General features: G+C 56.3%; 1 protein-coding gene and 1 long non-coding RNA gene across 3 annotated transcripts; both read right to left on the minus strand.

Annotated features, from left to right (window-relative positions):
• Positions 1–754: 754 nt before the first annotated feature.
• On the minus strand, positions 755–6468 carry LOC128083824 (uncharacterized). Its single transcript, XR_008208201.1, has 2 exons — positions 5956–6468; positions 755–4472 (listed from the first exon to the last, which is right to left on the minus strand). It is a non-coding gene; the product is annotated as an uncharacterized LOC128083824 (long non-coding RNA).
• A 3190-nt stretch (positions 6469–9658) lies between these two features.
• On the minus strand, positions 9659–13328 carry FOXA2 (forkhead box A2). Of its 2 annotated transcripts, XM_052689602.1 has the most exons (3): positions 12920–13328; positions 12173–12242; positions 9659–11623 (listed from the first exon to the last, which is right to left on the minus strand). In XM_052689602.1, the coding sequence occupies exons 2-3, from the start codon at positions 12239–12241 to the stop codon at positions 10376–10378; spliced, it is 1317 nt and encodes a 438-aa protein (XP_052545562.1). In that variant the 5' UTR covers position 12242; positions 12920–13328; the 3' UTR covers positions 9659–10375. The 2 variants fall into 2 exon arrangements, with proteins under 2 accessions (XP_052545562.1, XP_052545551.1); XM_052689591.1 differs by lacking the exon at positions 12920–13328 and having other exon boundaries at positions 12173–12716.
• Positions 13329–13791: the final 463 nt, after the last annotated feature.

Genomic DNA, 13791 nt, shown 5'->3' on the forward strand with positions numbered 1-13791 from the left:
TCTGCCTGAACACCTCAAGAAAGGGTTTCTTTCTTCCTCACAGTAGTTGTTCATGATATGATAATAATAATAATTATTATTATTAGGTATTAGACCCCCACCCAGAAAAGCCAGGCACTGCTGCAGCCTGAACCCGGCGCAGCACCGTGCTGGCACTGTGTCCCTGCCAGTGGCATTATGTTCTCTTTGACAAAAAAGAACCAGGAGAATTCCCTTGCCAAATATTGTTCTGGTAACCGTAACTCTGGGTCTTGCCAGGTTACAGAGCTCCTGTTATGGAGCTCCTCCAGGCTGCATCCAACACTATTGTTATTGCGAAGCACCTCTGCGCTGGTCAGGCTTTGAAGTAGGTGAGGCGGTCACCGTTCTTTCCTCTTTTCTTTTTTCTTTTTTCCCTTTTTCCCCTCAAGCTCCGGCTCTATGATTTAGGCTGGAAGCAGATTGTTCAAGAGCGCCGGGGGAAATCTGGCAGGCGCTGACCAACCCCGCAAGAATTTATTACCAACCCTTTTAGCTGCCGCCTCTGCCTTTGTTACTCAGCCCTTGGCAGGGGGGTCCATCCGTCTGCAGCATCCAGCACTGCGTTCACTGCTCACCAGGTGAGCAACCATCCCTCACCATCCCACTCCAGGACATCCTCCGGGACTGTTATCCAATTGAACCGGCGAGGATTTAAAATGCCACCTGAGTTAAAAGGACCTGATTAAAACTGTACCCTCATCACATTTCTTAAACAGCCGGTTGCATTGCCGTATTTACATTAGTGTCAACTTTAATTTAAATCCCGCATAACGATATTTGCTCCCCTAAATTCATTCGCCGGGAGCGAGGCACAAATTACTCGGAGCTGACTGCACTTTCCCTTTGTCTGTGTTGCAGCGTTTTGGAAATTAAGGCTGAGCACCTCGTTAGGGTCTCATTAAGCAGCCCGATGCAGGGCGCTGGGCTGCAGACTGAGGCTGGATTGGGGCGTTTTGGTGTCGGCCAGGTGCTGGCACGGCAGGGACACGTGGGGTCAGCTCTGCAGACAATGGGAGCCCTCCTGCTCTCCTGACCACCCAGTAGGGGAGAAGGGGGAAAAGAGACAAAAAAAAAACAACAAAAAACACAATAAAATACCCGGAGGTTTCTCAGGTTTTTGTGACAGCAGTGTTTAAACTCGGTGCTTCCTGCAGGTGTGCTCTTTGACGACGAGTGCTCCGTGTGATTTCAGCCAGGCAGGCGTTTTCTTTAGTCCTCGGTGCTTTGCCTTTTCACCTTGTCAAACCCTTTCAAGCTAAACAAACCTTGTTCCAGCCTTGCTCACTGAATCCCAGCCCGGGGCGGCACAAAGCGGCGTAGCATCACGGTTGGAGCTGGCGTTTGGGTCGGAGCAGCATAGCAGTGCCTGGGCAACGGGCAAAGGAGGCAGGAAGGGAGCAAAGGAAGGGCAGGGGACTGCAGCCCGGTTGCGGGGAGGTGGCACTGAATGCGGGGGCTGCTGGATGTGCCACTGCCCGGTGTCACCTTGTCCTCGAGCTCCGCGGGGACGCGGCTCCGCGCGGCACCAGATTTGCGTGGCTAAGTCGACGGCCGTGCAGCTGTGCTCTTATCTGGTCAGAGGAAGAGGATGAACAACAAAAGGGCCTAAGAAGCCCGGTTGATGCATGGGAAAGCCATTGGTTGAGCATTGTGGCTGCCCTTCTGCTGAGCAAATAGTTCAAACTGTTCATTCCCATCTTCTATTCTCTCTCCGGTACATTGTTTGTGTCCTTGCATTTCATTCTGCAAGGAAGATTGCTCTCTGGGCCTATAAGCAAACAGTCCAGAAAAGAGCCAACTATCCTCTCCTTTTCCCTGGAGAACTAGCATTTTTATTTCAGCTCCAAGCTGTCAAAGAGCTGGAGAGTTTATGTCAGTATCCTGAATTAATTGCTTTAAGCTGGAGCAGCCTAGATGAGCCACCAAATGTCCAGAAGATGTTTATTAATAACGTTTCCTGCCTGTTTTGTTCCGAGCTGCTCTCTCCTGTCCAGTGCCCTCCATTCACTGCCTTGGGGTGGCAAAGCCAAAGCCGCTTATGGGGAATTAGAGCCCGCTGCCAGGCTTTGTCACCATCCCTGTGCCCAGAGCCGGGAGCTCTGGTTGGGGCGGCTTGATGCTGGGAGCAGGAGGAGGAGGGAGACGGATTGCTGCTGGTGGGGCCCTTGTTTAAACACAAATATCTTCGGTAATTAGCAAAAGTGGCGAGGAAATTACCGATGGAAAAAGAGAAACCACACGGAAGGTAAACGGCCCTGTGTTTAAACATGATATATTTTAAAGTGTTCCCCAGCGTGAAAGTCGCTGTTTAAGGGAATGAAGTAATAAACCAATTTATATACCAATAGAAAGTGGAGATCCTGAGTGCCTTTGTGTAAATTTTCCACTTGACTTTTCATTATCTACCTGAACAAAATCAATCTATATGTATGGGATCAACGCGCAATATGAGAGATAAAAGAGGAAATAAATGCGCTTTGCATATCCCGCGGATGAACGCCGCGGGGCTCCAGCCTCCCTGCCAGGCAGATGCATTTTATAAAATAAATCATTTTGCCGAGGAAAAAGAGAGCAGAGAGGAGCATTACTTCTTAAGTGTTTACTCCCTAGCTTGAAATATCGATCCTGTCAAACGAACGGTGGTTAATAAGTAACTCGGGGGAAATGTGCTGCTCCGTGCAGGAGGAGCGCTGCTGCGGCAGGGGATGCGCTGGGGCCGGTACCTGGGGCAGCACAAAAAGCAGAGCTAGAGGCAGAAAGAAGAGAGCACCCTCTCCCTCTGCCTGGAGATGGGCTTTGGGGGTAGAGCACCAGGCTCGGGGATCCTTCTCTTTTCTCCCTTCGGGGCTAAGGGAACAGCCAGGATCCCCTTGTGTGTTTTTTCCCTCCCTAGCTGGATATAGGAAAGGTTAAGAGGCACTTTAGCAGGCACAGCCCCACTCGGGCATGGCAGACTCCTATTCCTGATGAAACTCCAGCTCTGCTGTATTCCTGCCCCCAAGGACCTGGATCCGGCCCCATGCAAGGCAGCACCTGCCTCCTACAGCATCGCCGTGGCCATACCCACACCATTCAGCCTTGTGGGACCTGATGGGGTCAGTGGGGTATGGGTATGGCATTGGTGTTGTGTCCCCTGTGCTGGCAGAGCTGCAGCTGGCACAAATACTTCTATTTTCTAAGAGAAACAGTAGGGTCACAGAGCTCCATCCACTGCAATGTCAAGAAAATAAATAAACGTGAAAAAAATGATTTGAGGAAGCTCTCCTGCTTTGTTTCCTGTTTCTACTTTTTTTTCTTTTCCCCTAAAATTCCAGGCAGGAGGGAAGGAGTGGCGCAGAGAGTGGCAAAGGGCACAAAGAGAAACACGGGGATGAGCTGATCACTTCCCAAACCCAAGAGTTTTCAGGGATGCTCCTGAGGAACGTGCCCTGCTGTTGGCTCAACATCTGCAGCCAGTTTATTAGTTTGCTAACGACGCCTCGGATTGGACCCGGAGGGAACAGAAAGTCCTGGCAACCTCTTGCAATATCAGCCTCACCTTCTGCCCCGTCCCACTGCCTCCCTGAAGCTGAGCTGCTGCTTTCAGACCCCCGTCTGCAGCCTGTAATTTTGCAGCAGTGCAGAGCAGCAGCAAAGTGAGGGATGCGTTGGAGAACCAGAACACTGTAGCATGGCTCAGTGCTGGATAGCAATTGCCAGGGTCCTGCAGGGTGGGATGAGTGCTACATCTTTAGGATGGCACCGATGTGCATCCCTCAGAAAGCTCCACAAATTCATTCATTCTTCAGCTTTCCCGAAGCGTTTTAACAATTTATTTTTTTTTCCTAAAAGGATCCATCCCGGGGAAGCATCTTCTCAAATATCCTCGAGGCAGAGATAGCACTTCTGCCCGTTGCCGAGTCTACTGAAGCGTAACGCAGGTATTGCACACAAGTACAGACACAAAGAGGCAATCAGAGATGGGGATCTGGGGTTTCATAGGGGACGCACACACGGCAGCAGCGCTCAGCACGGCTCAGAGGTTGGCCCCATCTGTCCTTGACACCGATCCCCTGTGCTGTTATTAAAATCAAGAAAGGGCGGTGAAGGTGAGTGCAAGTGCTCACACACCACAGGCTGCTTCCCTGCCGTGCAGGAGGCTTGCAAAGCATCTCAGGGTCCTCAGCCTCCTTCAGTGTTGGTGCTGTCGGTGATGGGGTGGGAAAGGAAACCCCTGCTGGGCATTGGGGTGGGAAGGGGAATCACTGCTGGGCACTGGAGTAGCTGTCTGCTTTCCAGCCAGGCAAAGGAGAGCTTCAATCTTTGTGTTGCTTGCAAGAGTGAAAAACAGAACTCAGTCCTGTCCCAGCTGTTCTTGCACTGACCGTGCAGGCAGATTGCTGGCAGCAGCAAGGCTCCGGCTGCAGAAATCCATAAGGTAAATGGCACGTCGAGGGCTTTCTTGTCGCCTGCTTTGAGAAGAGCAGGGCCCGTTTGGGTGAAAGCAGGAAGGCGTTCTGAACGCCCGGCTTTGGCAGGAGGGAGCTGAGCCGGTGTCCTCCCCCCGCCCTCGCCCATCCCCGGGGCTACCTGCAAGTTGCCGGCCTCGTCTGGCTGCTACACCCGGTCCCTGATCCCTGCCCTGTCCGGCAAGGGGGGCGTTAGAGTTGGGGATGGAAGGCTGAAAAATAGAGAGGGAAAAAGCGGAGGGAGAAGAGGAGAAAGGGGAAAAAGTTGGGGGGAAAAGGGGAAATGAAATTTGAAAAGAAATAGGAAAGAAGAGTGAGAAATTGAAGGAATGGAGGAAAAAAAGGGGAGGGGAAAGGGGGAAGGAAAGAGGGAATGAAACGAAAAGTGAGGAGAAGAAATGGAGGGAAAAAAAGAAGAGAGAAAGAAAGGTAAAGAAAATCAAAGAAAGGAAAAGAAACGAAAAAAAAAAAAAAAAGAGGGAAAGGAAGAAATAAAAGAACAACAGATGTTAAGAGAGACAGAAAAGGAAAGCGTGAAAAAGAAAAGGGAAAAGAAGTCCCAGCGACAGAAGCGCTGCCCGCTCCGTTCGCTGCCCCGCGCTGCCCCAGGCGGGTGGAAACCCCCCGGCCCACCTTTCTGCTTGGGGAAGCGGCCAGCCGGGCTGGGACGGTGCGGGACCTCCAGGACCCCCCACCCCCGTCTCATAAGTTGGTTTTTTTTTCACCTTTTTTTTTTTTTTAATTCAATTTTACACCCAGCTGCACCTACAAATGTAACACGCACCCCTCCTTCCCTTCCTCCATCCATCCTTTCCTCCATCCTTCAGTCCTTCCATCCGTCTCTCCATTCATCCACCATCCCGGAGCCGCATCCCACGCTGGCCGCGGCTTTTCCCCATCCTCCCGTCCCGATTCGCATCCCTGTGCCTCAACCCCTTACACTTAGGGCCGGGTTTTGCGCCTCTCTGGGCGTCGCTTCCCACCTTGGTTCCCCATATCCCCCACCCCGGGGGGAAGCCCCTCATTCTCCCGGCCCTCCCCTTCTCAAAACTGTCGCATTTTCCACGCGTGGAGATTTAATAGGAATAAAACATCAAGCCCGTCGGCTCGGCCGGGACTGCGGGAAAACTCGGGGCACTCTATTTTATTATTATTTTTTTTTCCTTTTTTTTTTTTTTTTTTTCTTTCCCCCATACAGAAAGAAATAGGGAACAGATTCCTCTTCCCCAGAGCCACCCCCCCTCCCCCGGGTTCCGTCGGAGAGGAGAAATATTTCGCTGAGAGACGAACCGCAGCGAGAGAGCAAAAAAATAAACCCCAATCGTCTCCCGCCGACACCCAAAGCCCCGTTTTTAGCTGTCCCGTAAATAAGGAGCCGGCAGACTCTGCATCATCCTTTGCTATTTACTCTTTTGAAGGTTAGGCAGGGCAGAGGTAACAAACTTTGAACGATTTTCCTCCTCCCCTTTTCCATCCTCTTCCCTACCTGGTTTTATGTGGTTTCTGGATTAATCTAGTGTGGAGCAGAAGCGGACTTTCCCCGGCCGAAATACAGGATTAGGACTATTTCTAGAAGAAAGAGGATAGTGTCAACTGCCTTTAGCCTGCAATAGTCTAAAGCAGAATTACAGCTTGTAAAATAGGTCTCCATCAGTTTCCCAGGAGACGAGTTAAGCCCTACTTGGGTGTTCCAGCTCTTTTTAGAACCAGCAATAATTAGACTCATCTCACCCTGAGCTGTCCGGTTTTTTTTAGGATCCCCACCGACCGCTTTTGCATACAATCCTGCCGGGGCCGCCTGGCCGCACCGCTCGGCAGCAGAAACCATCGGGGCGGTTTGGGGCAGGAGATGTCCTTTTGGCAAGCGGGGCAGAGCGGCTGTCCTGTCCTGCCCGACGTGCCATCCCCTTGCGCTTTGATGTCCGCTGCCTTTGAGCCATCTCTGCATGTCATTAGGGGCCCGGACAATTAAAGAAGTGCCTTTGCACCCCCCACACCCCCCCACCTCGACCCCCCCCCTCAACTCCTCCCCGCAGCGGAGGGGAAGTCGGAAAAAAAGAAATACATCGGCCGACACGGCGAGCCGATGCGGGGCCGAGTTCGCCTTCGGATCGCGATTGTGAGCTGGGAAAGTCGCCCGGAGGGGAGCGGGAGGAGCCCCGACAGTGACAGCGACAGTGACTGCCCGTCCGGCCGCTTGTCGCCGGCTTTGGTGGCGGATTGGATGGGGAGACCTTCTGCCGCCCGGGTATGAAGGCTCCGTCCTAGGGGCGGTCGGATGCCGCTCTGTCTCCCCGAAAGTCAAATTAAAAAAAAAAAAAATAGAAATAATAATAATAATTTTTAAAAAAATAGAATAAAATCGATCAGTCGGAATGAAAGGTTGGAAGAGAAGCTTAACGCGCTGCTCTTTCCGAGAGGCTGGCAGCGGGGAAATGAGGCTTGGAGGGCTCGGAGGAGGCTGGGGATGCCCGGGTGTTCAATAGGCTATCTCTCTATCTACCTGTATATATATATTAGTAGTGACACAGCACGAATAACGAGTAGAAGAAGGTCGCGGCGTGCAGCCCCGCTCCCGCCGGGCTGGGGCTGCCCGTGGCAGGGAGGTGAGCCGTTCCCACTCGTGTCCCCTCCTCCCCGAACGGCGACACGAGTTCGGTGACAGGTCATTGCCGAGTGCCGTACCCCAGAGCCCGGCATTGCCCGGGCACCGGCTCGGTCGGGAGCCGGAACCTGGCACGGGAAAAAGGACACGCGTGCACAGCCCGCTCCCGGTCTCCATGGGCTTCGAGAGCTGTCTCCTTCCCGAGTCCCCGCGTGGGTGATACTACTCGTGTTCGTGCCCAGCAGCCGAGCCCCGGCACTGTTAAACGCCCGTTTTCCTCTTTTTCTTCGCGTTGTGAACGAGAAAATGAGGATCTGGGGTCTTTTTCCCTTCGGTTCTTGCCCACGCGGGGACGAGGACTGCTTGTGGCACCGGCAGCGACGCTTCCCCGTGACACGGACACGGGAGAAATGCCGCTCGGAGAGAGGAACGAAAAAGCGCCGCGGAGCCGGTGAGGACAACGGAATAACGCACAGAAAGAGGGGAAAAGAAAAAGGGAAAAGAATACAAACAAACAACAACAAAATAAAGGAAAGAAAAGCAGAAAGATGCGCGCGGTTCGGGTCCCGCGCGTCCCCGTTCCTTCTCCGACGGCCCCACAACGACTCGAGCCCTCGGCAGCCAGCTGAGGGGCTGCGGCCAGCCGCACCCGCACTCCGACCCGTCCTCACCCCGCTCCCGCACGGGGATCCCCCTCGGACCCCAAATCCCCCTCCTCAATCCCGTCTCCTCCAAGGCCAGGCGGAGAGGCGGGGTCCTTTCCACAGCGCACCCCAAAACCGGGACGGAACCGCCGTCCCCTCGGTGCCCCCCGCTCCCCTCTCGCCTCCCGCGGGCCTGAGGGGGAGGTTGGGGGGGTTGGGGAGGGGGGGGGGTGACAGCGTTGCGCAGCCGGAGGTGACAAACGCAAAGAAGGAGGAGAAGGGGAAGCGCTGCGGGTGTCACCTACCTGCGCCCCGCGCCGCCGCGCCCGCTCTGCGGGAGCCGGGAGCATCCCCGCATTTATGGGAGCCGCAAGCGGGCGGCTGTTGACTTTAGCACAAAGCAAAGATTTCGCTGGCCGCTAGTTTAAAAATGAATATTTTACCAAGATATCGATCAGCTTTATAAAATTCAGTTAAGCACAATGGCTCAAAAGGAGAAGCGGGGAGGGGGGGGGTTGAGGGGGGGGGGGGAGGAAGCGGAGGGGAGGGGGAGAAGGAAAGGGACGCAATATAATATCTGTGTAAATTTGCTGAAGTATGACGTGGTGTTGAAAGTTTACCCTCCTGGAATTTGGATCTAGATTCAAACCCCCCCCCCCCCCCCCCTCTTTTTTTTTCTTTCTTTTTTTTTTTTTTTTTTTCTTTTTCTTTTTTTTTTTTTTTTTTGTTTACTGACTTTGTTTATTCACAGCTCACTATTGCTTAAACAGGCCGCGGCAGAATGCACTTGCGGGAGGACGGGGTGGGATGTGCGAGGTGGGGGGGACGGGAAGGAGAGAAAAAAAGCGATGGGGTGCAAAGGGAGAGATGGAAGGGAGAGCGCGGCCCTTTGTATTTCTCCCTTTTTCCTTTTTTCTTTCTCCCAACCTCGCGTTTCGGCGGGAGGGAAACTCGAAGATGAAATCGCAGCGAATTAAAGAAGGCTGAGGAAAACAATGGGAAAAAAAAAAAAAAGAAAGAAAGAAAAGCGACAATCATTGACCAAGAGCTGAAGGCCCCGAGTGCCACCATTGGTGCCAGCTCCGGATCGGCCGCTGCCGCGTCCCCAAAGCGGTGTCACCCCGCGCCCGTGCTCCGTCCCCGCGGGAGCCTTTTATGTGCTAATGAAACACATTGCACGCCTCGCTTCACAACGTGTGTGTCCTTGCCGTATAGAGACAGACAGATTGCTGCCTGGATCCCCGGTTTGTTTTTGGGAGGGTTTTTTCATTGTTTTTTCTTTTTTTTTTTTTCCCTTTCTACCCCCCCCCCCCCCCCTCTTTTTTCCCCCCCTCCGCCTCCCCCGTTCCCTGTCCCCTTTTCTCTACCCGCGGACAAAGCGGAATTTTAAGAAGGATTTGAATGTTATTTCGGAAAGAAACATCTACGACGGCCGTAAACGGCGTGGGAAAAACAACAAGTGGTTGTGAAAACGGGCACGGGAAGGGGGGAAGAAATGACAGCACCGCCCCGGGACGGGTTCCGCTGCCCGAGCCGTGGGGCTGCGAGCGGCCGGGAGGGCTTTAGGGCAGAAAGAAACAGCGATCCTTTGGCCGCACGGCTCCCTGCGAGGCCATCCTCCCGACCCCCGCGGTTAATACCGTCCAGGCTCCGCTCTTTTAGCGCTCCCAGCCGTGCGCTTTGCCCCCCCCGACGGCAGATCGAGCGCGGCAGCGCATCCCCGCTGCCCACCGTCCCGTCTCCACGGGGATCCCCCCCCAAAATCCCCGGGACGGCTTTTCATCGCTGACCCCCCCGATCCTCCACCCCCGGGCTGGGTGCGCTTCGGCCAGTCCTTCCGAGGGCAGGAAAAGGGGGCCGGGAGCCGCACGGCCGCACCGTCGGGGCCGCACGGCCGGGGAAGGAGGGCGAAACCCGGCAGAACAGAGAATGCAGGGGGAAAAAAACCGCCAATAACACTTTAATAGAGTTCTGTGGCAACCTGGCTAGTCGCTACCAGAATACACATTTATAAGCCATAAATAAAGCATACAGAAACGATAAATTAATCAGATCCAAGTAGTTTACTCTCCCGGTAACATCAAGTGTTTGTTTCAATTACAACGATCTATCCTGACTTTTTTTTTTTCGCTTTTTTTTTTTTTTCCATTTTCTTTTCTTTTCTTTTTTTCCCTCCCCCTTTGTACAATTTTACAAGACTTTCCATCCTCAGATCCCAAACTCGCATGGATTTCCCACCGAACGAGGGCTTCGTTTTCTTTGCGTCCATTTTTGTCTGTTTGTTTTTGTTTTTTTTCCTTTTCCTCATCACTTCCACGCAAAAAAATAGATATATTTAGACCTCCTTGCAACGACGACAACGAAAAAAATAATAAACCAGCCCCAACAGAAAAATCCCTCTCCCCTACACCTCCCTCCCACCAAACTGAACCACCCCGCAAGGCAAACCAAGGGGACCGCAGGGTCAGGGTTAGGGGGTGGCACACGAGGTGCGCCCTGCTGCTCCCCGAGTGGATGCAACCACCTGGAGCCTGCAGGGATCAAAACAAAAAATAGATAGATAGCTATATGGGTAGGTACCGTGCTCGGCAGCACTCACAGTCCATCACGCTGCTGGGGGACCGCGCGGGGAGGGGGGGGGTTTTCCCCCTTTGCCTTTAGGAGGAGTTCATGATGGGCCGGGAATACACACCTTGGTAGTAAGAAGTCTCTCCGGCCAAAGGGGAGGACTCCAATGGGTTTTTGTTCGTTACGGGCCCCATGGCCAGGCTGGCGGGCACGGGCGAGGCGTAGCCCGAGTAGTGCATCACCTGCTCGTAGGCCTTGAGGTCCATTTTGTGCGAGGGGTGGTGGTGGTGGTGAGGGTGGTGGTGGTGCTGCTGCTCGGAGGACGACATCAGGTTGTTGATGGAGAAGGGGTGGTTGAAGGCGTAGTGGTGCTCGGGCTTGAGGTGGGCGTCGTGGGGCAGCCCGGCGTGCGGCGGGGCCAGCAGGTGCTGAGCAGGAGAGGCCGCCGACGGCTCCCCGGGGCTCGGCCCCGCCGCTGCACCCTTCAGCTCGGCCAGGGCGCGCTTGTGGTCCCGGCACGGCGAGGCGCTCGCCGGTGACTCTGCACCTGCCGAGCCCTCGGAGCCCCCCGAGGAGCTGCCCTCTCCCAGGGGCTGGCTGGGGGGCTGCCCCGGCCCCTTCTTGCCCCCGCCGCCGTCCTTGGTCGCCAGCTGCTTCTCACACTTGAAGCGCTTCTGGCGCCGCAGGTAGCAGCCGTTCTCAAACATGTTGCCCGAGTCGGGGTGCAGCGTCCAGAAGGAGCCTTTGCCCGGCTTGTCCGGGGAGCGGGGCACCTTGAGGAAGCAGTCGTTGAAGGAAAGCGAGTGGCGGATGCTGTTCTGCCAACGCTGCTGGTTCTGGCGGTAGAAGGGGAAGAGGTCCATGATCCACTGGTAGATCTCGCTCAGCGTCAGCATCTTGTTGGGAGACTGTTGGATGGCCATGGTGATGAGCGAGATGTAGGAGTAGGGGGGCTTGGCGTGCGTGTAGCTCCGCCGGTACGTCTTGGGGTCCCGCGAACGGTTGAGGTTGGACTGCCCGTAGATGGGGCTCATGGAATTCATGTTGGTGTAGGGGGCCAGGGCGTTCATTGAGCCCGCTTGGCCTCCCATGGGGCTCATGCTGGGGCTCAGGTGGGCACCCATCCCCGCCACTCCGGCCGAGCCCATGCCGGCCATGGCCCCCGCACCTGGGGACATGCCAGCGAGTGAAGGGCTCATGCCCGTGTTGGCGTAGGACATGTTCATGGAGGTGGCTGCCGTCATGTTGGCCGTGGTGCTCATGGCCGACATGGTCATGTACGTGTTCATGCTGTTCATGCCCAGCCCTGCGTTCATGTTGCTCACCGAGGAGTAGCTCTGAGGGGACAAACGAGAAAGAGAAGGGAGATTTGGGAGGATTGGAAATGAGAACGGTTCCCGAGTAGGGCACCCCCAGCCCAGCCCTGCAGCCCCGGCGCTGCGGAGTGGGAAGGGTTAAACCCCCGGGGGGCATCGGCGGGAGGTGGGGGGGGGGGGGTGTTGAATCTCTCATTAACGAAAAAAAAAAGAAAAAAAAAAGAAAAAAAAAAAAGGAGCCCAAATTTAGATATTGAAAAAGTCGGGATCGCAGCGAGCTTGGAGAATCCGAGCTGGAGGAAAAAGGACAGCCCCGCGCGAAGCGAGAAAAATACCTTGTGTGGGGGGGTGGGGGGGAGGGTAGGGGGAAAGGAAAAAAACGCGAATCGCTGCCCGGCAGCCCCGATCGCTCCCGGGGGGGCCCAGCCCCGCTGTCCCCTGTCCCCCCCCCCCCCCCCCCCCGCTGTCCCCCGGCCGCGGTTCGGCGCCTCGAGAATATTTGGTGACAAAGTTAAGGTTTCCCCCCAGGATCCCGGCGCGGGGATCGGGCCGCCTGGCTCCCCCCCTTACCTCGGGCTCCCCGTAGTAGTTGCTCCAGTCCGTGTGCTCATGGCCTTCCATTTTCACCGCTCCCAGCATACTGGAAGTGGAGTGCATGGCAGTTTAAAATTTAACAGACACAACAAACGACGACGCAGAGAGAGAGAGAGAGAGAGCAATCCAAAAAAAAAAAAAAAAAAAAGTCGCCAGCCCTCCCTCCCCTCTGCCGCGCTCCCTCCGTCGGAGCCGCTGGAGGAGGAGGAAGAGGAGGGAGGGAGGAAGGGAGGGGGCACCGCCGGGGCCGGGGTTTTTTTTTTCGCCGCCGCTCCTTGGGTGGGTTTCCGCAGCGCTTCGCTGCGAAGAGTCGCCCGGAGGCGATGGAGGAGACGGAGGAGGAGGAGGAGGAGGAGGAGGAGGGAGGAGGGAGGAAGAAGAGGAGGAGGGAGGAAGAGGAGTACAAGTGCTGCAGTGACGTGGGTGCCCGAGTGATATAGCACGGAGCGGCCGGGCGAGCCTCCAATCCCCAGGTCCTCGGCTGCCCATTTGAATAATCAGCTCACACCTAGGCGGGAGCGGCTGCTCCGCGGCCCCCCGACCAGCACCCCGGCGCGGCTCCCGGAACCCCCCCGCGTCTCCCCCCGCCCCCCGCAACGGGAGGGGTCCTACGGGACCCCCATTCCACCCTCACTCCGACGGGAGGTGTCCCCTCGCAATGCCCAAAGAGAGCGGTCCCCCGGTCCCCCCCCCGACGGCCGCAGCCCCCCGAGCCGCACGCACCTTTCTCCCCGCGGCTGCTCGGCCTCAGGCCGCCTTCCTCCCGGCCGTGGCCCGGCTCTGCCTCATGCCTTCCCGCGGCTCTGCCTCAGGTACCTACAACAATTTCGTAACTAAAACAAACAGGAAGGGCAGGGGAAGGCGGGAGCTGGGAGAGGGGAGCGCGGCGGGGCCGGGCTCAGCGCCGTCGGGGGACACGCAGCAGGAGCGGGGCCCGGTGTTTCCGTCTGGGCAGCGCCGCTCCGCACCCACGGACAGACCCACGGACGCTGCTCGAGTGTAGCCGTCGGGGAGCGGCTGAGCGGCTGTCTCCGTCCGTCCCTCCCTCCTTCCTTCTCTCCTTCCCTCCTTCCAGAGAGGAAGCGCAGCCCCCTCCGGGTGCCCGACACCTCCCGGCCCCGCAGTATTCCCCCCCCCCCCCTCCCGGTGGGGGACACGGAGCTGCCTCCCTCCCCGTGCCGTGCGCCCTGTACCTACCTGCCCGGGCACCAGGCGGGGCAGCGCGGCACCGACCTTTTCCCTCGGTTATTTATTTGGGTTCTCTCCCGGCGTTAACCCCAGCACCGCTCGGCGAGGTTAGCGGGAGCTTTTAAACATTAACACAAACCCAACTGCCGAGGGGCTTCGCCGGAGGGCTTTTCCCCTCGTCCCAACGCCCTCGGCAGCCGTCTCCAAACGAAACTAGCCTCCTATCGCGATAGCCGCGGCGATAGAAGCAGCCCGCCTCCTCCCGCCCATATTTAGGGGAGATGGGGGCTGGCTGGAAGCGAAGGGGGAGACCCCAGGGGGGCTGCCCTCAGGGCGGGGACGCGCCGGGAAAAGGGGGATTTGCCCCCAAAAAAGGGGGATGGGGTGGGGGGGAGGAGGCCGGGTAG

This window comes from Tympanuchus pallidicinctus, unplaced genomic scaffold (genome assembly GCF_026119805.1).
Source record: "Tympanuchus pallidicinctus isolate F22 unplaced genomic scaffold, pur_lepc_1.0 scaffold1, whole genome shotgun sequence".
NCBI classification, from domain to species: Eukaryota; Metazoa; Chordata; class Aves; order Galliformes; family Phasianidae; genus Tympanuchus; species Tympanuchus pallidicinctus.